Here is a 26,302-nt window from a genome sequence, read left to right on the forward strand (position 1 = left end):
CAGACAGATATTTGCCCCAGATCTCTAAATGGCCCCCTCAAGGATTGAACTCACAACCCTGGGTTTAGCAGACCAATGCTCAAACCACTGAGCTATCCCTCCCCCCAATCAGTCAATCAAACTGCTGTACAAAATTAGGCAATAGCTGGAGTTTTTTAAAAAAAACTCAGCTGATAGAGCTGTAAAGTTAGGATTTTCCTGGGTAGGGCACCAAAGCCTGTTTTGCATGTGCTTGTCGCGACTATTTATTTATTTAATCTGCAGCCTGCGAAAAAGAAACAGCGAGCACAAGTCATAGAGTTCTTCATTGATGTTGCCCGAGAGTGCTTTAACATAGGGAATTTTAATTCGCTGATGGCAATCATATGTAAGTATGGTAGATGCTTCAAAATAGAATTTTTCTGTTTGGTATAATGGCTGTAAAAAGCACATCTGACTCCTAAGTGTTTTCCCCCTCTTCTTCTTTCCTCCTAGCTGGAATGAACATGAGTCCCGTCTCCAGATTAAAGAAGACCTGGTCAAAAGTGAAAACAGCCAAATTTTTTATTCTCGAGGTAAAAAAAGAAGCTTCGTTATTTGTATTAATCAAATGTATTCAGGTGCACAATACTAAGTAGAGCAGTGGTTCTCAACCAGTGGTCCGAGGCCCCCTGGGGGGCCGCGAGCAGGTTTCAGGGATCCGCCAAGCAGAACCAGTGTTAGACTTGCATGGGGCTGAAGCCTGAGCCATGAGCCTCGCTGCCTGAGGCGGAAGCGTGGTCCATGAGCAACTTAGCTTCACAGGGCCCCCTGTGGCATGGGGCCCAGGGCAATTGGCCTGCTTGCTACCCCTTAATGCTGGCCCTGGCTTTTATATGCAGAAAACCAGTTATTGTGGCACAGGTGGTCCGTGGAGTTTGGGGGGGCCTCCGAAAGAAAAAGGTTGAGAACCTCTGAAGGAGAGGATCTTCATAGACTAGGGTTCAAAATCTCTCTGGAGAGGCACGTGCGAGCAGAAATGTACCAACAGAAGGTGTAAAACAACTATCATGCAGAGAGCAGCTGGAGCATCTGAATTCTGCCTCCACTCACCAGGGCAGAGTAGGGTGGCGTGAATGGAATGTGCCAAAAAGTGGGTGTAATCGGCATGAACTCCTCTATAAAGGATCATTCATGAGCCTGCTCTTGCGCTCAGTGAAGTCCGTGGCAAAACTCCCACTGCACAATAGTGCCGTAATGCTCTGTGTACGGCACCCAAGCGAATCACTCCACCTCAGAGGTGGCAAAAGCAAGGCCCATAGGGACACGTAGCTTTTGTGGGGGGCTGTTACACTGTTCTATGGAGACGTGCCAGCGCATTACTGCAGGGGATTCACCCTGATGCCAGCCAGATTTAGCCTAAGATAAACGGTGCATAATTTTGCACCACCTATTCAGACATTCATCATTTTTTTTCCATTGGGAAGCAAGAATTTGGCCTGATAGCTATATAATATGTACAATGATGCTGTGATATCTACCCCATATATGCCACCTTGTTCAAATAAAATTGTGCTGATTTTAATATAAAAATCAAAGATACAAACAACCACAATCTATACATGTAGGTTTTTAGCTGTTTCCATGGCCAGCACTTATAGGGAATTAGGTAGAATTATGTATCTCCTGAGGATATAGGTGTGGCCTCTGCCCAGGACTTTGGAACAACCAAGGAAAGACTGTCCTTAGAGAATCCATCTCAGGTTTTACGCTGAGCCCCTACCGAATGGACTGACTGGATTTGGGGAGTTCATTCAGTGCTAGCTGAGTTCTCCCACACTGCCACATTATGATGATCTCTATTAATCTAAAATCACGTCTGGATGCCTTGATAAATAAACATTAAGCCAGATAAATGTGACAAGAAAATGACGATGAGTTGTCCATCCCTAGACCGTACATATTCAGATCTCCATTACTGCAACTTGGTTTTAAATTCTGATGAGAAAAAAGAATCCAAGTCCTTTCTGATCAAATACACGGAAATTGTCTCATTTTGCACCTAGCATCAGATGGATCCTACTGGTAATTTTTATAACTACAGAACTGCGTTGCGAGGGGCTGCCCACCGATCCCTCACTGCACACAGCAACAGGGAGAAGGTAGGTCTGTCCCCGTCTTGTGGTCTTGTTTATTTCTGAATGGATGGGGGATGATTAAAGCTGGTGGTGAATCACTGGAATTTGCAGTATGCACTTCGGGTGAACCCCACCATCACCACCAGCACAAGTCTTATGTACCACTTAAATCCCACTTCAAACCTCAAAATAGTACTTACGTGAATCTGCAGTGGTCCATAGGTCTTTTGCTGCCCCTCCTGCCTGATCATTACATACATCTCCACATCCCTTGAAAATTCACTTAGGGCTTGTCTGCAGAGGGAAACTGACCAGCTTTGAAGTGGCATTAACTATTCCAGAATAAAGGGTCCACGTGGGGGAGTTATACCTGTGCAGCTACAGTGCAATAGTTATTCTGCTCTAGCTATACCAGTCAGTTTCCCTGTGTAGACAAGCCAGTCTTGTGTAGTGGCTGACTTGAGACGGTGAGCAAAAGGTGCTGCTACTCAGAGATGACTGAATGGCACTTAGTTAACAGTAGGTGACCCTGACTTGCCCAAAGCACTGTTGGCAAGTCTGACACTTACAGCAAACCTGGGGCCTAATTCTACCCTCAGATACCCAGATTTAACTCAAAAAGAACAGGAGTACTTGTGGCTCCCACTGCACTAAGTGAGAGCTGCCCCCTGGTATCGAAGACCAGATTTCCTGTGCTGAAAAAAAAAGGATGGAAGGTTTCCCAAATTTTAAATCAAACTGAATCAAAGAGAATCCCGCCAAGTTTTTAATGCTCAATGTGCATTTGCCAGAGGAAGATGCATTTGAATAACACATTCCTTGTTTGTGAGTGAATGAAACTTGAAGATAATTAAATATGAGTGCATTGTGATTTCAGAATTATTTTCTTCTTATCACCTCTTTTCAGCTATGATTATATCTGTTATGAGTGTTATGAGCTCCATTGCATTTCTTCTGGTTTTCTTTGTTTTTCCCCATTCACTCTAATTTTTATTTTGTTAAAAACAGTTTTTAAAAAATGTTGTGATAGCACATTGTTATAAATAGAGAGAAACTCTCTGGGTGCAGCGAAGCAGATGCTGCATTCATAAGCATAATGTGAAATTGAATATTCATTGCTAGAGGAACTGGGCTACATTCCGATCTCACATCTGTGCAAATCTGATGTAACTGCACTGACGCCAGTGGAGTCGCACAAGGTTTACCCTGAAATGAGGTCGGAATCTGGTCCACAGGCTGCCATTGTTGTAAGGGAAATATGCAGAGTTGTTCTGAAAAGCAATACCCTGCTGTGGGATGAGCTGATGAATTGGATATTAATGAAGAGTAGAGAAATTCCTTGAACAAGCTCACACATGCTTCATCTAGAACCTGACATTTTGAGATGCTTATGCAATCTATTCCTCTGGTAACAATCATATATATTCAAGCCTGCTGTTTTATTACTTTACCTTAATTCCTGTGGAAATTCTCCACCACATCCCTATCTATGCCAAGTTAAGACCAAGCACCACGAGGTTAGTAGATTGATAGGAATCTATATTAGTTGAGGAAAAAACCCACCTTCTATTTTCTTTGTGCACATAACATATTAGCCTAAGAAAATGTTCATGCATAAGGCTCAGTGGCTTATCATTGCTGGGTACATTAAAATCCCAGATATGTCACAGCACAAATTTAGACCCCAGATCTTCCTAATTTCATTGCTTGTTATAAGCGAGGTACCTGGTCAAGGTATTTTGTTGTATTGGCATTGGATAAAATTCAGCAGAATGTGATCGCAGCCCATGGAAAGTGTTATAGGGTTTTCTGTCAGTCTTTTAGCAAAGCTCATCTCTTGGAACCGCAGAAACCAATTTGTTTTCAAATTGGACTATGTTTATAATGTTTTTCCCCAATCACTTGCAGAATAAGTATGTTTACTGCTCTAGGCTGTGTATAGAACCTCTGTTCAGGAGCAGTGGGCAAAAAATGATAAACAACGTCAATAGCCAAAGTGTTCCTAGATAAATAGGTCCAGGCATCAGGGTGCAGAGAGATTTTGAGGAGGGTTTAAGAAGGAAAGGTTTATGAATTTTGATGGACAGTTTGTCCGATGAATAGCGGATGGCATGGGAGAAAGCGCAGAGGAGACGGAGGGACAAGGGGACAAGAGAGTGGCATCACTGGGAGAGAGAAGACAGGGAGTTGACAGTTTGATACGTTAGTAGGTTTGATAGACAATGTGGGGCTCGCTGGGGAAGGGTCTTAAAGGCAAAGCAACAGAGATTGATGCATTGGAGGAGAAGCCAGTGGAGGTATTCAGAGAGAAGAGCGATGTCTGCTCTGACCACGTCACCTGGGGTTGGACAGGATGAGCTGAGTCCATATACAAGCCAATCATCAATAATCCTCTTTTCTCCCTTTTATTGTCACCGATTCCTACATTATCCACTGTATCTTATTTGCCTTCTTTATACAAATGGTCTCATTGCCTTATCCAGGATGTGGTCCTACCTAGACACCTTTGCATTGGATTAGTTGTCTAAAAAACATTAATTCTGGGAATGATTTAAGAAATAATAAAATCCCTACAATCTGGACTTTGAGTTACATGATCTGTTGAGTTTGGGATTTAGTTTGTAGCCTCATTCTTTGCTGAATGTCAAGTGATGAATGAAAGGTTGACACTAAGTCAGAGGGTAGATTTTCAGAGCTGAGCATTTGAGATGAATAACTTAGAACCTTAATTGAATGCCTGATTTGACTTGCAGATACTCAGGATGTCTGAGCAGCCACATGGGCTGCTCACGATCAAGTGCATACTTGATGTGCCGTGCATTCCAAAAGAGCGCTGGCAAAAAGCAGAAATGAGCCGCAAAGAACATGACGTGGGGCAGCAGCTACTATTGACGGGCCTGGCCACTAATTTTTTTCTGTTGCAGCTTTGAAAATGTGAGGCAAAATCCTGTCCTTGCTAACCGGCCCTGTGGAAACAGCAATAGCAGCTGAGCAGGAGGTCCAGGGCACATTCAGACCATACCCCATGTTAGCCAGTCCTCCAGCTAGCTTGCTAGGGAATGGTAGATAGGAGCACTGCCCAGCTATGGTATGCGTGTGGCTGCCTCCTGCACCCTTGTAATACAGAAGCACAAGTTTGCAAGATGAGGCAGGATCTGGGCCGTGCTTACTGTTTTTCCAGGTCATTGTGTTCTCCGTGTCATTGGTGCCAAAGATAAATAAAACCACTGTGAAAGGGATAGTGACCCACTGCCTGCTGGGATAGGCTACCATGGATTCTGCCTTGTTTGGAGTGGTTTCCAATTGTCTGGCATTTTCACTTGTTTCTGCTTTGCGATCAGTGCATGGGATGGCTCTCTAGCGTCTCCCTGTGACTTTACCTAGGTGTATGGTATATCTTTGGCTGTTCTGTCTGTCTTAGGTATGTCTTTGGCCCCCAGAACCAGAGTATCTGAGCACCTCACAGCCTTTAATGTATTTCTCCTCACAACACCCCGGGGAGGTGGGGCAATGCTATTATCCTCATTTTATGGGTGGGGAATGGAGGCACACAAAGGCGAAGCGACTTGCCCAAGGTCGCACCGGAAGCTTGTGGCGGGGCCAAGAACTGAACGTGCGGCTCCCCAGACTCCATCGGTGCCGTGCTTTTTCTTTTTTTTAGCACTGTATTTTTCTTCTCTTGTCTCCTCCACGTAGTTAGACAGAAGTGACGCTAGAGGGCCCAATGGAGTGAGGTGGGAGTGAGATGGAATGCAGCTTGGCCGTGGTTGGGGGAGGCACTCTACTGCTGAAGGCATGGACGCTGCCCAGCCTCCAGCCCAACTAACCAGGGCCCTTTGGTGCTAGCACCATCCGGCATGCTGGCATCGCCCCTTACCTTGCTTTCAGGACGTGCTAGTGTCAGCATTTGCCTGGCTCTCGTATGTGTGTAGTGAGGGAAAGGTGCTTCCTGCTCCCTATTGCTTCCATCCTCTCAGCGCACCCATGGAGGCTCAACCTGGAAGTTAGCCCAGAGTCTCTTGTTACATTGACCCAGCTATCTTCTCCCTGCATAAATGGTTTATTTAGAGTATTTTGGATTTGCTTAGGAATGAGTAGGCTTTAAATAAATGTATGCTAATGCGGCCCTTCAAGCCGTGACACGAGACAGTGGCTAATTTCAGAGTTAGTAGAAATAAGCTCCCCACAGGGCAGAGGGACAGATCACGTGACAATAACGGGTTTGTATTCTGTGCAGAGTTCAAAGGAGCATGTTTGTGCGAAATTAACTCCGCTTTCATGTATGCAGTCAGCTGACCTGTGTCCTCCCCAGAGTTAAGTCATTCCACAGGGAATCACCGTTTTGCGTTAATGATGTTTGTCTAAATTGCTTTGAAATGTTGGACTCGGTACAGCGTAATGCTGTGTACGTTGTTGCTATCTGATACCACAGAGAAGTGCTTGTCTGATTTCATTAACTTGGTTCCTTCTGAAGGAAGCGATTGTCTTTCTCTCTGTCTGTGGGCGTGTGGGTGGATTGGATGGTTTGGGGGGAATCAAAAGGGAATGAAATGTGAATTTCTGGCTCTAGCCCAAGGTCTGTGCTAGTTAAGTGGCTGGATAATAGCCCGCCTTACAAATATAACTCTCTAGTGTATCTGCTTTCAGTACAGAGATTCTGAAACTAAAACACACAGGGTGATATACTCTTATTGGGGACATTTATTGGGGGGTTTCGGTCTTTGAGCAACCATTAAAATCCTATGTGAAGAGAACTAGTGATCTCGGTCACTTCTGGATGGTGACTCACTTCAATTTCTAGTGGACACGTTTCCACATCACAAAAAGACTGTCACAACTGTCATGAAGTGGTATCCTCAGCAGACTTGCCCTAGACTGAATAACTCTTTCCCTCAGGACTGCTCCCTGTAGGGAAGGCTTCAGGTTCATTAGCCAGCCATGGGACCAATCCTAAAAGCACTGTCAACTCGCCATTGATTGGCACTTCGTAGGATCAGGTCCAATGTGTTGGAGTTTTCAGTGTGCCCTTTCCCATACTGTATCCATTCTATGATTCGATATAGTACTGGAGTCTCCAGGGAGACCAATCTGGCCTTCTTTTGGGAGCACTACATTTACATTCAAGAAATCCTCAATAACCTTCACAGAAAGAAACTCGCGGGAACGCATCCCTTCATCAGCTCACTCGATGCAAGACCTCAGTTGGACCAGAAAGTGGTTTCTGTTTTTATAACAAGAGCAGCATTCTGGTTTTGGGAGTCCTTGCTTACATTTCCCTTTTAGTATCTATCAAGTGCTTGCACTCCCTATTGGTACATTGTGAAGGCTGTAGACTGGAAAATCACTGGTGACTTTCTACCCTAGTTCCACTTCAGATACCACTTCAGCTGCTGTTCAGTCTGAGACTGAATAATACTTAGCTAAATGATTGCTTCATTGTCATCAATTCCCATAGCCTTGCATTTCCTCAAAGCTATTATACTTTCACTTAAGATATAGTTCAGCTCATTTACTAATTGGCCAGTAGATCCACTTGGATACTGAAACCCACATGGCGCGTTCTTATGTTCATTCACGGGGATCAAGCCCATACTGAGCTACTTAAATTGCAGATGTGGCCACTACAAAGATGCTCACAAGGTTAGTACTGACTCACTGGACCAAGCCCTTTGAGTGGCCTTTCTCTAGTATGGCCCACCCGCACAACAAGAGTGAAGACACAATCGTGGTCTCTGGTACTGATGTCCTTGCTGAAAAGATGCTCCGTCACTGGCTGTTCTGCCCCATAGCTCTCAGCATTTGGGTTTGGCCCTGGTGTCATGAGAGCTCCTTACCCCACCTTGAGATAGGCCCACTGTAGTCTATAACCATACCAGGATGCTCAAGGCTTCAGGCCCCTATTCCTAAATCCAACTTTAGAATTTGTAAGGCCAAATTCTTCCGTAACCTAACTCCACTGAGTTCAGAAGATTTACACTAAAGTGGAATTAAGCCCCTACTATACAAAATAAAGCTAGATGATAGTGTATCATATTGGTTAGAGGGAAGGCTTTGGTTCTGAGTGTGTCTTCCAGTTTGCCCCAGATGACCCCAGTGCTTGTTTTGAGTGCTCAAAGGCCTCTCTGATTACTACCAACATTTCTTGGTGTACCAAGCGTTTAATTTCAGTATTCCCTAGATAGCCCTTACTGAGCCTTCGCAGGAGTGTCTCTGACTTTTCATCTTCATTTCCACCAAACCAGGAATAAAATAAACACCTTTCTTTCTCCAACTCTCTTCACTGCCTCCTTTTTCCACATGGCCTTGATAAAATTCGTGCCAGACCAGTCCTTTTGCCTTGTAGTCTATAGCTTTCCATACCAGCGTCTTTAGGATGAATTAGTGTTGCACCCAGAGTCCATGACAGATTATGGGCTAAACCAGTGGCTCTCAACCTTTCCAGACTACCATGCCGGAGTCTGATTTTTTTTCTTGTGTACACCCAAGTTTCACCTCACTTGAAAACGACTTGCTTACAAAATCTGACATAAAAATACAAATGTGTCACAGCACAATATTACTGAAAAATTGCTGACTTTCTCATTTTTACCACAGAATATAAATATTGTACTTACATTTCAGTGAATAGTATATAGAGCAGTATAAACAAGTCATTGTCGGTATGAAAATTTAGTTTGTACTGACTTCACTAGTGCTTTTTATGTAGCCTGTTGTAAAACTAGGCAAATATCTAGATGAGTTGATGTATCGTCTGGAAGACCTCTGTGTAGCCCCAGGGTACATGTACCCCCGGTTGAGAACCACTGGTCTAAACGCTACTTTTCTCCAATCAGGAGAAGTAAAGTGGAAGCCCTAATTTTGCTGGTTGTGGATCACATCCTCAGCCAATGTAAATCCACATTACTCCATTGGAAGTCAGTGGAGCGATACTGATCTAAGCCATCTGAAGACCTGGCCCTGTGTCATTAGTCGCAAAGCATTTTACCAAAGGTTCAGTGTAAATCACCCTGTTTTGTCTGAGTCATTAGAACGTCTGCTTTTCAGATTAGAGTTTTGGCCCCTTTTGGGCTTATCTACACAGGGACGTGGCACTCTTACTCTGAAATAAGAGTGTCCGCACCTGGAATTATTCAGGAGAATAACTCCATGCAGAGACACACCCTGAGTCACAAGATTTTATTCTTCCATGTTTGTTTATTTTGGTGTGATTGTTAGCATAACTGCATCTGTAGCAAGGGTTCTCCATCCTCATTGTATTCTTTGGCTCCTGGCTATCTTTAAATTGTTGTCAGTGAATCCTTTGGCTTATAAAACAACTCTGTAGACAAGAGTCTTATCTTTGCTCAGGAAAGTGATGCCACTGAAATATTAAGAAGGAATCGGAGACTAGTTGTAATTATTGCTTCATTTTTTGCCCATAGTGCCCACAGATTGTTCATTTCAATGGTGCAACCATCCCCCAAATCATTGAAAATACCTTTGTACCCTCCTTCCCTGGTGCTTCTCTATCACTGTATTGCTTTATAATAGAACAGTACATTGGGAAGTTAATCTTTTTTCCCCCCTTCTGACTGAACTTTTCTTTCCTGCAGTGAAAATACGGAGCCACAAAGATAATCGTTGTGTCATTCCCTTCACAGATTGTGATCCCTTTCTTCAGCCTATTGATCAAAGACATTTACTTTTTGAACGAAGGATGTGCTAATCGCCTTCCGAATGGGCACGTCAACTTTGAAGTAAGATCTGCAAATGTCTTTATCTACTCCATCCTGATAGCACTATCTGAGACCATTTGCACACGTTTCAGTGCAGTCCGACAAAGACTAGATCCTACAAAAGGGATGACCTTGTGTGACCCTCCTTGAAGGTCAAACCAATCCCAGAATTCCCTTAAAAAGAATTCATATATTTAGAGAAAAACATTCCATTCAGAGATCAAAAAACCAAGGAGTTTCTAATGCCAAATGAGTGGCAGATCCTAACTTGTGTCCTGTGGGTTAGCTGGTATCAGCAGCATAATTGATTATACAAACAGCCTGGAAGGAAAGGGGAATTTTTCAAAGACAAAGGAGAAGTATATTTATCATATATTCATAGATAAGCAAGGCCGTGTACAATGCCTGATACTTTTGTGTACAAGTACTGTAGCGTTTTCTCATTTGATAGGTTAAAAAGAGGGAGATTTGCCAAAGCAGGTTTTAACAGGGTGGCTTGCCCCCTTAAGGGATAGAGGCCTGGGGCCAGACGCCCATAGTTATGAAGTAGGCACACCTGGGCAGGGATCAGTGGGTGTTTAAGAGACAATCAGAGGAAGCTGGGGCCAAGAGTACACAGGAGCTGCTGTGAGCAGGAATCTCCCGCAGGACACCCTGGACCAGGGAGCAGGGTTTGGACTTGGAAGCCAGAGCCAGAGGGCTGAAGAAGGCTGAGAGCCAGAGAGAACAGACTCCATGGGTGTAAGAAGGAGAAGACTCCAGCCAGGTAGGGCCTGGGAGTGGCCTGCCAAAGCAGGAGAGGCTCCTGGTTCAGGTTGCCAACCCTCTAGGATTGTCGTGGAGTCTCCAGGAATTAAAGATGAATCTTTAATTAAAGATTATATCATGTGATGAAACCTCCAGGAATACATCCAACCAAAATCGGCAACCCTACCCCTGGTAGGAAGGCCTGGGAGTCGGAAGAGAAATTTTATTTGTGCCTCTAGCCTGCCTCATGCATAATAAAAAGCCCTACCCTGACAAGCCAATGAGCTGCAGTAGCCAGGTGGACAGAGAGTGTCTCTCTCTCTCTCTCTCGCTTGTTGGTGCACACGTATACTCAGCCCTGCCTCCCCAACGATGACCACACAGGCACGCACGCCCAGCCCCCTCCCCTCCCCCGTCTCTGAGGCTGCTCCAGGCATGCTGGAATTGACGTGCTGCCTGGGCTATCGGGGAAGAGGCACGTATCTCCCGGCAGATTTTTTTTGCCTGTGGGGGCACAGAAAACTGCAGGCCATATGAATTCTGCACCCCCGCATCAGTGCCGAATCACCCCAGGATTAAACTTTCGTGTGTGTGCTCTTTTGTTAGACTTTAACTTGGGACTTGGAGTTTTATTTTATGTTAATAAACCCAGACCCAAGGAGGAGTGGCTTTGCCACAAAAAGCCTGTGTGGAGTGTATTTAAGGAGCCCTTTGAAGAGGGGGAAACTGAGGCAGGGGCCTGCACCACAACCTCAGGCCACAAAGGGGAGCTTGGGAGGTGGCATACCCTGTTACAATGCTGTCAACCAATTGAAAACGTTATGTAAATGTAAGAATACAGCTTGAACTCTATAAGGCCTCATCTATAGTCACCATGTTAATCAGGTAAATCACACACATTTGGCCTGGGAGTAAAACTCATGGTCTTCTGCTTGGAAGCCTTTACTGATTACACAACAGGAGAATTTGCATTAACCACCATTATACACAGTAGAAAGACATGTCCTCTCTGTAGGCCAGACACCAGATGGTAATAGTCACAAATAGTTAACTTGAGAGCCAAGGTGGGTGAGGTAATAAGGAACTCCCAGGATCACAGCTAAATACAAGGTGGACCAGATTGTTCAGCATAAGTAGTTAGCACATATTGTAAGGGACCATTTAAGATAGAATAGCCCCAAAACACCTCTGCAGTCATAAAACAAGAAGAGGGGTTTAGTTGTAGTAAGGCATAAATCCAGTGTCTCTGTTCAGTCCATTTTGCTATGACACAGAGTTCCTTTCCCAGACTTGAAGTGCTCTGTTTGGCTTGAAAGCTTGTCTTTCCCACCAACAGAAGTTGGTCCAGTAAAAGATATTACCTCACTCTATATCATGGGACCAACACAGCTACAACTACGCTGCAGATAAATAGTTGAGTAATTCTGAGTCCATACACTAGAGGGTGCTGTTGCACTAATGTGACAGGATGCTGAATGCAATGTGCACGCATTCCACTTTTTAATATTGCCTTATGCATCACCCCGCTGTATTCTTGAACTTCTGTGAAAATGCAGAAATGAAGCAGCTTCTGTACAATTGCCCTTGTATAAATAAGAAGAAAATTTGCTCCATCAACTCTCAAGTACTCTCTGAATCTCATCTGAAAACATCTTTTCTCTTTTGCTTGCTACTCTAAGTTTCTGCCTTCCTTAGAGGCATTGTGGCAGAAGGCTTTCACCACACAGTGAACCAGGCCTGTTGCTTGTGAGTGTCGAGTGGTGCTTAAGGTGTTGTAAGTTAGAGCCAGACTGTAAGAGGGCCTCTCTCTTCACTACAAGGTAGTGATGTGACCCCCCTGCTCGCAAACACATACAGTAGCTTGTGAGGGCTAGCACAAGTATAGAGAGTAGCGTAGCCATGGTAGCGTGGCTAAGCTGTGCTGAGTACATACCCACCGTTTTCAGAAGTGTTTGTACTTGGCCACTGCCCATGCCTTCGCAGCTACATTAGCTCTCCTCGAGCGTCTGTGAGGATGTGAATGCACGCAGGGGGATTACACTCCTGGCTTGCAATGTAGACACAGCTTAACTCAGAACACCGTAGGCATCCTTGTGCCTTGGTGGAACAGGTGTAAGGGGTGGGAGGTCTACTTTACATCATCTCACACACGCCACTTTTGATACAATGCATTTGTCACGTCTATCATATATTGCATGAATATTATATGATATATTCCTGTAAAGCATTTTGTACAAAGCTGTATTCTAAACGCTGAGATGTAATAAACTTGGGACACATCCCAGAATGGCACTGAGTTTTATGCCATCCGTTCTTGAGCAAACCCTATGCATGGAAATGGTAAACTGTTTATTTCTACTTGAGAGTAGAGCAGGATTTCATGTGGAGATGGAATGTAGGATACCCCAGCCCTGCTTCTTCCCCTTTCAGCACAGTATGGAAACCAAGGGGAAGTCTTATTGAGAAAATGCTCCCTTCTGAATTTCATGGGGTTCCTTTGCAAATGCATATCCATGCAGTTTGCATTAGGATATCTGCAGCCTCTGCCCAGATGTGATCCTTTCAGTGATGTGATGTTCTTGTACTAAATGGACTTTATAATATTTGCAGAAATTCCTGGAACTGGCTAAACAAGTAGGCGAGTTTATAACATGGAAGCAAGTGGAATGCCCATTTGAACAAGACCATAACATCATCCACTACTTGCATACAGCCCCCATCTTTACTGAGGATGGTAAGAAATCCCTAAATATTTAACCATTCAAAATAATATAAATGTGACTGTTTCTCCATCACCACTGATAAAACCCTTTTTCGTGCTCTGGTGATCTCTCACTTTGACCACTGTAAACTGCTCCTTTCTAGCCTTCCTGCCTCTTAACTTGCTCATCACCACTCTATCCAGCGTGCTACTGTGAAAATGACCATCTGGCCCATTAAGTCATTGTTGTGCCACTTTTCCACCACGTCTCCGCCAGGCATCCTGTAGTAAGTCGCCGCGATGGTACTGCATCTCTAACCAAGGAATGAGGCTATGCAACCACAACAGGGACGATCATGAATGTCAGTCACCCTCTAGCCAAAAGCAGTTCTGGGACTGAGGTCAGGGCTACCTTTCCCTACCAGTCAACAATTTCAGCTCTCCAATCAGAAGTTCTCCAAAGCCCCAGGCTATGGGAGTCCAACTCACGTCCCTCACTCCAATGAGGAAACACTTTATTTTATTATTTTTTTAAAGTATTTTAGGACAAATCTTCCATAGTAATTACTTTAAAATATGATCCGATTCCTGTTCTGAAATTAGTCCCTGTCCCATCTGTGTTCCCCATCCCCTTTCTTCCCCCCTCCTATTTGGGGTCTAGCTTGTCACACAGTTTAATTTCGTACGGGATTATTTCAGTCGCATCCTGTTACATCATGTCAGACATATCAAGTGACAGCAGCTACATTCCCATAAGCTAGGCTGCATTTGGGTTTATTTTTCCTTTTGATTCTATGGGCAGTTTTCTACAGCCATCCAAGTTAATCACACCAGACAGTTGTTACTTCATAGGCCACATCAGAAGTCAAAATACAGCTAGGAAAATTAAGCTCCAATCCCAAGAGGAATGACTGCCAAAAAGGAATAATTAAAGTGATTAAAGCAATATGTATGGAAAGGAGAGGGAATGGGGGCTTCAGGTGGTGCTTAGGGTACTATGTGTAGGGGAGTGGGGGTTGTAGATATCTCAAAAGGGCTGTTTTCAGGCTGTATGGTGACCTCAATTCCCTAATTGCTTGCAGACCCTCTCCCCCACATAAAGGGTCATATTCATGCCGGCTTCATGAGATGCCCTCAGTAGAAGCCAGGCTACAGCTGGCCTCCCCTACTGCCAAAGGTAAAGCGCAGTGCAGAAAGACCCGCCATGAGTAAAAGAGAGACAGCGCTGACGGGTCAAATAAAACAAATAAGCTCTCCGTGCCACAATACAGAGTAATAGTGGGCTAACTCTTGAATATTAAAACGTTACTGAATTATATCACAGAATAAAATACAAAGGTGACTGTGGCATTACAGAATAAAGCATAACTAATGAGTGTAATGCAAAAGTGTCCATGAATACAAATTATGACCTACTTATAAAAGTCCATAAAGCAAGCTAGATGGTAATGCACTAACAGCTCACACAGATGGAATCTTTAATGCGTACCCTTATTTTTGCACTATAAAATGGATCCTGTAGTTCAGGGTTCTTCAAAAAAAAGCATTATTAACTTAGATCAGTTTATACGATTATGTTTGTCATGAGAGTGTCATTTCTGCATGGCGTTTTCTCACTCTGGCTGCTGGACTTTCATTCTTACCTAGTGTGCTATTTGTTTAACATGCCTTGTCTCTTAAGGAATTTGAAGAGGTTGCAGATGAAAATGTGGGGAGGCGGGGGGATTAAATTCAGTGTTAAATGATGTGAACTTAATTTAATGTAGAAGACTGGAGATTTGTCTCTTCAGCTGTCAATCCTTGATTTTTTACTTTTTGATAATGCATTGGGGGCAGGTTTTCAAAGGCACAAATGGGATTTTGGCACCCCGGGCTTTTGGTGAGAGTTAGGCACTTCACCGCCCTTGAATTTTTAAAAACGTTCTTTTTATTGTGTGGGACAGTAGTGACAACAGATGAGGAAGATAACATGTACCAGCAAAACTCACAGGGAATGACTGTAGTTTGGGGAGGCAAAGGGATTTGTGGTTTGTAATGATATTTGACTAACAATTTTTTATTAGGTTTGTATCTGGCTTCCTATGAAAGTGAAAGTCCGGAGAACCAAATTGAAAAAGAGAGATGGAAATCCTTGAGGTAAGAGTTCAGTTTACAAAACCATAATTACAATACATGCACTACATTGATAGTCAAGAATTAAACTTGACTGAAGTTTGAAAATTTCTTAATGGAACTGGCATCAAAAATGTTGTCTTGTTGATTGTGCTGAAGGTGTTCTCAGCTTAAGGCTCCAGTCTGCAAAGCTGTAACTGGACTGATAAAACAATGGTCCTAATATAAATTATACATTGTAAATAAAAAGTGCCCTGTTTTTATTTACACCGCTCTGGCTGTGTAAAGGTGCCTGGGAGTAGATGTAAAACACTGCCAGAGGGTCATTTATATCCACTTTATGGCTCTTTTATACTGCCGGACCAATGTAAACGGGCTTTAGTGTAAATGAAAATAAAGCCTCACAAATAATACTGAATGAGCCAAAAGCCAAAAGCACTGATTATGCATGCTTCTTTGTTCCATCTTCATCATTATAATGTTCCAAATTTGCAGGTCTACTATTTTGGGAAAGACTTGAAGACTCAGATTATTGCAGTACGACAAGAAAAAAAAATCAGCAAAAATATTTTGCACTACTGATTCCAAAGATGCCTATTTGGGATTTAGTTTTCCTTTTTCTTCCTTTTTATTTTTGGACTGATTAATGTGATGAACTGGATTCATCCATTGAAATTAACAGAATTGACTTACAGTATGCACAATTATGCTTTTCTAATTACTCAAGAGAGGAAGGACAACAGCTTATTTGTGGCCATACCAAAACTATGTCAGTATCACTGTAACCTTGTCTCAGAGGGAAACAAAACAAGAGCAAGGAGAGTCATGGTGCTGCAACAGAGAATGGTCTTCACTGGAAAACTAAAGACGCAGTGTGCACATTTCAGAAGCAGGTGCTTCAAACAGCAGCTCGCCAAATCCTTTGAGTATTGTCAAATCAAATTCTGTCAAATGCAGCAGCAATCTGGTTAATTGCTGAGGAAGGAAAGAAGGATTTTATTTTACATCAGCAGCCTCCTGCCTTGTTGAACAATGCACTGACTTCAGCAGAGATAAGCTGCCCGTGGATAAAAACTCATGTAAACCACATCAGCATGAAAATTCATGCAAACTCCCAAGAATTTTTACATAGAATGATTTGAACTGTGAACATTGGTTATTTCTTCTTTCTCCAATTGTTCTTGCCTTTCTTACTGTGAATCTTGGCAGACTTCTTTGGGGCGTGAGCTGAAGATGAGACAAAATTCAGATGTCCTGCTTACACTGAAAGCTGTGGGAAGCAAATGGCTCTGAGTCCTACTTACCGCTGTTTAAAGTATGTAATCTATTCCCTAATTCTGTTAATGCTGAGAGAGGTGTTTTTAAGGCGCCTTACCTTATTGACAAGTGATAGAAGGTGATTGTGTGAGGAAACTCATTGGGTTTGTTTTGTCTCCTCACTTCAGCTTTGGTTCCAGTGCAACACGATATTGGGACACAGGGAGCGGGGCGGAGGAGGAAGAGCAGCCTAGATTTGTGGATCAACAGTGCATTTGAGAGATGAAGAGTTATCACTCTATGTACCAATGCACTCGAGCAGTGGTTCTCAAACTAGGGCCGCCGCTTGTTCAGGGAAAGCCCCTGGCGGGCCGGGTCAGTTTGTTTACCTGTCGCGTCCGCAGGTTCGGCCAATCGCAACTCTCACTGGCTGCGGTTCGCCGCTCCAGGCCAATGGGAGCTGCAGGAAGGGCGGCCAGCACATCCCTTGGCCCGCGCTGCTTCCCGCAGCACCCATTGGCCTGGAGCGGCGAACCGCGGCCAGTGGGAGCTGCGATCGGTCGAACCTGCGGACGCGGCAGGTAAACAAACCGGCCCGGCCCGCCAGGGGCTTTCCCTGAACAAGCGGCGGCCCTAGTTTGAGAACCACTGCGCTAGAGTAAAGACTTAGCAACACCCCATTTTTATTCTGACTTTTTATGTGCTGAACCGTGCTCCCCACTTTCCTTCCTTGGAGATGATGTGCTGTTTGGAGTGGGGACCGCATCTACCTTTGTGTTTGCAGAAATCAGGGTGCTACAGTAATATAAACATTAAATGACTAAAAATGAATTGGGCTTATACGGGGTGCAAAACAGAACTCTAAAACTAGAGCAAAGCAAACTAGAAGACTGTCCCTATTTCACTCCCATGAGCAGACCCATGGTACTGTTTGTGAGCAGGGGTCAGGTTTGAAAAAAGACCCATGCAAAAGCATAACAGAAATAAAAAATGCCACATTATACTCAACTCCTCCTTTAATTACAGGCTCAGGGTTGGCACTTTAACTGGCCATGTCTTTTTTTTTTCCTGACCAACATAAAGAGCTCGGTTCTACATTGAAGTCAATGGTAACTTTCCTTCAGTAATGAGCGAAGAATCATGTGCATAACTTATCAGAACTACTGCTGGGTTTAAAAAAAACAAAAAACCAAGGCTCATTAGAAACTCGTCTGTGTCTGGCTTTAGCCGGACAGTTATAGCCATTGCTTCGCACTGCAGTCCTCGCCATAGTAACCTGTACCTGAGTGCGTTGTTGCAAGGTGCTCCCTCATTGGGCTACCCTTGAACCACTCAGAAGCTTCATCTGGTATAGGATGCAACTGCCTGTTTCAATTGTTATCCATAGGGTATATACTGCTCTTATTCCCATAATGCTACACTGGCTTCTGGGGTGCAATTCAGGGTGTTGATTTTGATCTATTAAAGGCCTGTAGGGTATTGGTCATGGCCACCTGAGAGATCACCGCTCTCCCTATGCTCTGTCATGAGGTTTGGCGTTGGCTGGGCTACTTTTCCAATAGTTCCTGGATCTGAATACGTATGGGCCAGAGGCAGGGCATTCTCAGTGGAGGGACCAGGGTTCTCCCTTTCCTTTTGTCTGTCAGAGATTGAGTTTGCTGTAGTGTTCCTCTGTTTACTCAAGCTTTTGCCCAAACCGGCTAACTGCAGCGAGGATGCAGAATCCTTTCAGCCTGGGAACCAGTGTTGTTTTGATGCTGTTAATAGGTTTTTTGTATACGAGTGCAAAAGTAGTCAGAGAAGTGTATTTTACAAACCAAAATTTAGAAATGACAGCTACTTGCCCTCCCTCCCAGGCTCTCAAACCTAGGAGGGAGGGGGAGATCCCGAGCAGCTGCGGCACGCAAAACAGCTGATTCGCGCGCCGCTGCTTCCCCTCCCTCCCAGGCTCTCAAACCTGGGAGGGAGGGGGAGATCCCGAGTGGCTGCGGCGCGCGAAACAGCTGATTTGCGCGCCGCTGCTCCCCCTCCCTCCCAGGTTTGAGAGCGTGGGAAGGAGGGGGAGACTCCAAGTGGCCGCGTCGTGCCGCTTCTCTCCCCCTCCCTCTCTCCCTCCCTCCTAGGCTTGAGAGCCTGGAGGGAGGAGGTAGGGCTGGGGATTTGGGGAAGGGGCGGAGCTGAGGCGGGGCCAGAGGTGGGGTAAGAAAAAAACGGGGTGGGGGGCGGCCAAAATTGTTTCTGCTTGGGGCGGCAAAAATCCTAGAGCCGGCCCTGTCTCCTGAGGTCCCTTCCAACCCTAATAATCTATGATTCTATGAATTACAGTGATAGGAGAAGTCATACTTTTACTTCCTAAGGTCTCAGGCCTGCAACTTTGCGGCCTTATGTAGAGCCCAGGAAAAACAAAAGGGCATACTGAGAGGCTTTTGCTTGTGTCAAAGTCAGTGTGATAAGAATGCTTAGTATCTTGCAAAAGATGCTAGCATGTCACAAAATCATGCCCTAAATTCCAAACCAGCTTCAATCATGTTACCTAGCTAAAAATGGACAGTTGGTTCAGAGCAGCAATAAAGATGCACTTCAAATTGAGAAGCAATTTAAAATGCAGAAATTTTGTTTGTCAAGTTGAAAATATCTGCTGATAAGAGAATCACACACTTAAAATCAGTCCAATCCCTTAACGCATCCCTTGGTACCTTTATAATGTTTTTATTGTAAATAGATTGTATACTTTTTTAAAACATGGGCACTGGTTTGCTCATGATTGTAAACCATTTGGAATGGAGCTCAGATTATTGAATATCTAGGTTACTTGTCAGCCATGATTGTGATATTATTGCTATTCATATCACTGTAAAAGGAGTACAAAGATAATGCAATCTAGCCTTAGAATGACTTTGTTTTAAATTCACGTAAAGCCTCATCCAAAGCACAATGACGTGCCAATGGAAAAATTCCTATTCATATCAACAGACTTTAGATCAGACCTACAATTACTTGACATTTTGCTGTTGAAAATCATTGATAGAGAAGAAATTATAATGGTGAATGGTTGTAGTTATTGGCCCTTATCTTGGGACCAGATGCTGCCCTCAGCAGGGCCGGCGTAACCCATTAGGCGACCTAGGCGATCGCCTAGGGCACTAACATTTGGGGGGCTGTGACCGCGGCGGCCGGATCTTCGGCCGCCCCGGTCGTCAGTGGTATTTCGGGGGCGGGACCTTCCGCCGCCTCTGTCGGGGGCGGCATTTCAGGGGCGGGACCTTCCGCCACCTAGTGCGGCAAAAAAGCTGGCAGCACTCCTGGCCCTTGGATACACAGTTGTACTTACCAGAGGTCAAAATTTGGCCTTCGTGTGACCTTTCATTGACTTCATTGGAGTTACAGCAGCTTAGACTAGGGCTGAAATTGGCTTGAGTTCATTTATACATCTGAGATCAGAATTTGGCCTTTGTGCTTTAAAAACTTTTTTCTCTATTCAAACTGGCAGAAGCTATCAATACTGGCTAAGGAGTATCTTTAATTGGAAGACAAAAACCCTTTGATTTTGGATCTGATTCTTTTCTCATGACAGGTTTAGGAAATAAGAAGGAAAAAGGTAAAAGACAATTGGTCAATGCTCATTGGTTTAAAACTGGACCAAAAGCTCCTCCCGTTTTTGTGCTTTTTATGGCTTTTTTTAATTCTGCCTTTGGTTGAGGACATGCAGCTTCCATTGACATCAGATGATGCCTCCCACATGCATCCAAAGGCAGAATTTGGTCCTAAGTGTTTTGGGGTTTGAAAGCAAAGTGCTTCAGAGAGCTGTTTCCTATAAAGAGGCAATTAAAGCCCAACACTCATGAGCAACCGTGACCCTACAATCACAACTCTGCACACTGATCTTCATAACTTGGAGTCTAGTCATCCCCTCCTCCTTCTGTGAGCCCTAGGGCCTCAGATCATGGGTCTGGGAAGAAGGGTGAGGAAAGAGTGCATACTTGCTCCCCTGCAATAGTACCTGTTCAAGTTCCTTCATGTGTGTATGAGGATTTGGGCTTCCAAGGTCAGGAAGGGATGGGCTGGAAGTAACCCAGTGTGCCGGAGCAACCCCTCTCTTTGTCAGTAACCTTCTTTAACCATGTGAGGATTCTCTGCTGAGTGGAATTCCCTGCTCCCTCAGTGGTGAGGGCAATGGCTGGCAAGGAAGCATGGAATCATGACCAGGGATCCTAGAAATCCGTTTGCCCCAGAAAAACACCGAATTTGCATTTTTATAGAGAATCGTTAGTTTTTACATTTTATGGGAAAAAATATGTATATTAACTATTAATGACATTTTACTGAACGTACCACTGTCATTTATTCAATGTGTGCAGCCTCCCCCTCATTTTGCTTGATTTTTGAATGCATCTTAAATGTACATACAGTAGAATCCCATTTATCTGAACCTTCATTATCTGGCTCTCTGTGTTAGTTGATCCACCAACCACCCAGGGCTGACAGCAGCAGGGCTCAAGTGGTTAGCCCTGGGTAGCTGGTGGTTCGGTTAATACAGAAAGACAGATAATGGAGGCCCGGCTAAAGAGGGGTCTACTATATTTCAATAAAACATTGTGTTCAACTGATACATATATATTGTCGCTAGAGAAACTAAAGTGCAGCGTTTCATTTTAATGGGAAAATACGGATTTTTATGGTTTTTTTTATTGGAGAATTTGGAGGAGTTTATCACGAAAAACCAGGATCCCGGATCATGACCAGGAAGCAGTGCAGACCCAATAGGTCTCCATGTAGCTGACCTGGTTTCTCTAGGTTTCCTGAGACCCATTTGGTTCTTGGGACATACCCTGGTTTAGGAGATGACCCTCCTGGCAGTTTTGCATGGAGGCAGATCACATTTCCTCTCCCAGTAGAATAATTCTGAGGAAACTCTGTGAACTGGGAAGTTGTAGAGGGGATTTTAATCTATGGAGGAGAATTTTGTGCTTGTCTAAGAGACAGATTTTTAGTCCAAGTTTCCGTGATGTCTTCTAAACAGCAAGCCAAAACAACTACTTTAAAAATCGAGAAATGCCTTGATGGTGTCGTGTTGCCAACTTTCATACTTCATTGTGTTGCTGCAGAATGGAAATGTCAACCCTCGCTAAGGGGTTATTTAAATCTGAGCATACACAGCTCCCATTAATGTCAGTGGCAGCTAAGCACACGCAGAGAGACGAGTATGCAGCAAAACGTGAAAGCTGTACCAAGCCTTTTGTGTCAGACTTGGGTATTTTGTGATGAAATTATACCACCTTAAGTGGTATCCCAATATTTCTAGTTCTTTCCCATACTGGTGTTAACATCGTTGTACAGAGCCAAGCCACGAGCTGAGCGAAAGGAGCAGGAATCAAGTTATCCTTTTTTATGGCAACGTTCTTGCAGGCTGATATTCAATTGTGCATTTATTTATTTCACTGTTGTATGAAAAACAAAGCACTCATCCAGCTACTAATTCTTTTTTTTTTTTTTTAATGTGTCTTCCTCCAGCATCTTCATGTGCATTTCAAAATGTCCGCGACGGACTGAATACACTTAAGAGTGTGAGTCTGCACTGCATTGCCCCTTGTATTGTCATTTACACTTGTGTGACAGGGGTGTCAGAGGCTACCAGATCAGATGGGGAATGATTTGCATGCACTGTGTGCAGAGGCGAAAATGACTACCCAAGGTGTAAGGCATCAGAGAGACAGGCTGTAGGCCTACAGGTACTGAAAAGGGCTGATATATGAGTCAACAGTGTGATGCTGTTGCTAAAAAAGCAAACATGATTCTGGGATGTATTAACAGGTGTGTTGTGAGCAAGACACGAGAAGTCATTCTTCCGCTCTACTCTGCTCTGGTTAGGCCTCAGCTGGAGTATTGTGTCCAGTTCTGGGCACCGCATTTCAAGAAAGATGTGGAGAAATTGGAAAGGGTCCAGAGAAGAGCAACAAGAATGATTAAAGGTCTTGAGAACATGACCTATGAAGGAAGGCTGAAAGAATTGGGTTTGTTTAGTTTGGAAAAGAGAAGACTGAGAGGGGACATGATAGCAGTTTTCAGGTATCTAAAAGGGTGTCATAAGGAGGAGGGAGAAAACTTGTTCACCTTAGCCTCTAAGGATAGAACAAGAAGCAATGGGCTTAAACTGCAGCAAGGGAGGTCTAGGTTGGACATTAGGAAAAAGTTCCTAACTGTCAGGGTGGTTAAACACTGGAATAAATTGCCTAGGGAGGTTGTGGAATCTCCATCTCTGGAGATATTTAAGAGTACGTTAGATAAATGTCTAGACCATCCTGGATAGACAGTATTTGGTCCTGCCATGCGGGCAGGGGACTGGACTCGATGACCTCTTGAGGTCCCTTCCAGTCCTAGAGTCTATGAATCTATGAATCTACTCCTGCTTTGTTGTTTCTTTTCAGTTAATTTAATTCAATAACTAATATTTAAGAATAGCTACAGCAAAGAAGGTGGATTTTGCAGTAGAAGTGAGTCTGCCGAGTGGCTCTCACTCTGGTTCTTAGCAGTTACTTTCTTGTAAGTTTCCAACAGACAGTGGGTGAAATTCTCCCTGGCATCCTCGGCATGAGGGCTAGAATGGGATTCAAGTGGTGCATAAGCCTTGGGGTGGTCCTCTGCACCGGGATGGATTTCATCCAACATGAGGATGAAAAAAGGATACACCAAAAGCCATCATACAACCAGTTTATAGAACCATTGGAGGTGGGCAAACCAGAGAGCACATGGCATTAGGCTTTGGTGAAACATAGATTCCATTTTCTAGGCAGCTGAAGTAGGACAAATGTAACAGAACTTTCAAGTATCTCACCTCCCCAGGAGCAGAGAGAATTAGTATTCAAGTGTGAGATAAATACTTGAGTGTTACTCACTGCGCAAACTGGCCTTTAACAATGATCCTCAATAACTTTACTGACCAGTATCTCAGGAGTATTAGTCTCCAATAAAACACAGATATTTTGGGAAGGGGACCTTTTCGATTCAATGTGAAGCAATAGTAGGGTGACCATGTTTCCCAAAGGGAAAATGGAACACTGCGTGGGGCTAGCCCAAGCCCACGCTCCCCCTACACAGGGCTGGCCCAAGCTGCTCGCCCGAACATTGACCCCCTCCCCGCACGGGGCTGGGGTCACTGCTTGCCCGAGCCCTGCCTGCCCATCCCTCTCCTCCCCTCCTCTCCCCACGAGGCTGGGGCTAGCGTTGCTGCTCACCCGAGCCATGCCTGCCCCCTTTTACCCCCCCAAAAGTCTGAGGCTGGCGTCGCTGCTCGCTCAAGCCCTGCCTGCTCCCCGCTGGAGCCCTGCCTTCCCCCCGCACAGGGCTGTTTGCTCTTGCCAACTTGATGAGTTGGCAAGAGCAAACAGGACAAATGCCCACTTTTGTCAAAAAATGTCAGGACGGCTGGAACAGGGCTTTAAAAAGGGACTGTTACGGCCAAAAGGGGACGTACGGTCACCCTAAGCAAATAGCCAGACCAATTAAAAACTGCCGGGACTTTTCTTGTTGTCTGGCTGCTCCTCTCAACCATGAATTCCGTTTGAGTCAGTCTTACTCCCATCTGTGCTCCCCTTCTGCCATTGTGGACAGACTCAGATTGTTGCCCTGCAAATTGAAGAAATCTGGGTGAGCCTAGAAAAGCTGCTAACTTCCTCCTGGATGCCTTTGCCTCTGTTGAGGAGGGCTTATGACTAACAAGCAGCTCTTCCAAAACTTCAGTAGACGTTTCGTATCCTCCTGTGGCATAAGCAGGCTCTGTAATCATACCCTAGTGCCCTCAGCCCAAAAGACCAGGGTTAGGTCTCCCTTCAGAGCATCGCCTGCTATATCAAACAGCCAGCACAGGCTACTGTTGCAGCAGCAGGAAACCTTCCTACTTCTGTGAAGCTCCCAGGCCTTGCTGAAGTGGGGGAAGACTCTGGATTCACAAGCTCAAACATCCTGTAAGTCAAATATTTGAACTAGCCAACCTCGCTTCAAGGCACCGTGGCCTGCCATCTAAACCCAGTTCACTACAAAAAGTACTGGAGCACTGGTACTTTCCAGATTACTGTAACCCTATCAGCTAGCGGTATCTGACCAATACTGTGTCAATCCTATAATGAGCACCTTTTAATGTTCCTGTCTTCCTGGAATGACTAACCGTATAATGGCTTTCTGGAGTTTGACGCACCCGTGGATAAGTCTGAGTTTGGGGGTGTAGCCTGGGTAGTTGAGGAATACTGGCTCCTATGTGTTTTCATAGCAGACCAAGCCTGCTTAAAGTTTACAGTCTGCTTTTCTCTCAGATTTCTATGGCCTGGATGTATTGGATCTTGTACTGGGATGACTTGTTACAGTTCAGTATTTCTTTGCTTACCTCATTAACTCTTCACATTCAGTGAAAGGGACAAGCTCAGTGCTATTAAATTAAAGGAAGCTTTTAAAGAGATGATTCTTACACAGACATGTGCAATGAGTAACTTCCCCTAGGAGGTAGTCTGGAAAAAAGAGTGAAACTGCTGGTGTCACAATTATGGAAAATAAATCAATGTCCAGAGTTCAGAACACTGGGATCTATGCCATGAATCTTAAAAAGTATGAGCATTCAATCTGCATAGGACAGAAATCCGATTTAAGAGTTGTTGCACTTTTAGCAAGTTTTATGAAATCTGAAAGCATCTGCTACTGCTGGCTCCTATATGGACTCAAAAGCATTACTGTACATTCCAAATGTCTACCAAATTTTACCAGTGGTGTTATCAAAACTCTGTTTTTATCCGTCTGCTCTACAACTCCCTGCGCAACTGTGCTTGGAAAACTGGGCACTCTGTTGTGATAGATATTTTTTTTTATAAAGCAAGAACCAAACTGGGCATTGAAAGAAATATGGTATTAAAGATGCAAGTGTCTCCTGATCACCTGAGCACGGGTACTGAGTAGCTGAGTTTTTTCCTGGAATTTATTTCTTTGTTTGTTGTTGTTGTTGTTGTTGTTTTAAACCCAAGTTCCTTCATATTCAGGTCAAATAGGTATCCCAGCAACACCTTTTGTTAAATAGGAATTATGATTTTGTGACTGTACATAGACCTTACATAATTTTCATGGTAATGTGCATACTATACCCTGCATAAACACTGCAAAAATAGCATGGTCATCAGTACGCTTTATAGCTGTTTGTGGAAAATGTCTTAACCTACATTCATGATTATAGTATCCACCCCACTCCAATGCCTTTTTATACAGCTGTGGTGAGATTGTTATGGACCCATTTTGTCAGTCATGTTCAAGCTAATTTACTTATGTATAGAATTTATATATTACAAACCTAATTTATACTGTGTTTTAACAGTTTGCCTGAACTGTCTCTGGTTTCTAAATTTTGTAATGTGAGTGTCAAATAAAAAAAATCAATGAAATGTTGTTGGTGGTGTTGGTTCAGTTTTTTTATGCATGTGGAATTTTATTCTTGGAGGAGACTTAGATAATTGGATCATCAGAACAGACAGCAAATTCTTTCTGCTTCTAAAGTCCCTCTAAAAAAAGACAGACAAACCTGATTGCACCAGGCAGTTTTCAAATAAACAGGTCAATTGAGAAACGCCTCATAATTTCTGCAGTTTTTCTGGGGTCTCCACTTCACTGTTTTATTTTTTCCTGTGTAGGTATGAGATTGC

At 44.0% G+C, this 26,302-nt stretch overlaps 1 protein-coding gene across 2 annotated transcripts in view; it reads left to right on the top strand.

The window, feature by feature from the left end:
• The window catches only part of RASGEF1C (RasGEF domain family member 1C), a 122,398-nt gene extending 99,949 nt beyond the window's left edge, over positions 1-22,449 (top strand). The window contains exons 8-15 of one of the 2 annotated variants that reach the window (XR_004646919.1): positions 265-367; positions 475-554; positions 2,025-2,120; positions 9,737-9,832; positions 13,169-13,292; positions 15,323-15,395; positions 15,867-16,686; positions 22,140-22,449. Coding sequence is in view for 1 of the 2 variants with exons in the window: in XM_034779968.1 (XP_034635859.1) it covers positions 265-367; positions 475-554; positions 2,025-2,120; positions 9,737-9,832; positions 13,169-13,292; positions 15,323-15,395; positions 15,867-15,891 (597 nt within the window). In the remaining variant the exon portion in view is untranslated. Of the gene's footprint in view, positions 1-264; positions 368-474; positions 555-2,024; positions 2,121-9,736; positions 9,833-13,168; positions 13,293-15,322; positions 15,396-15,866; positions 16,979-22,139 lie in introns of those variants that run through there. The other variant, XM_034779968.1, reaches the window with a different exon arrangement.
• Positions 22,450-26,302: the final 3,853 nt, after the last annotated feature.

This window comes from Trachemys scripta, chromosome 8 (genome assembly GCF_013100865.1).
Source record: "Trachemys scripta elegans isolate TJP31775 chromosome 8, CAS_Tse_1.0, whole genome shotgun sequence".
NCBI lineage: Eukaryota > Metazoa > Chordata > Testudines > Emydidae > Trachemys > Trachemys scripta.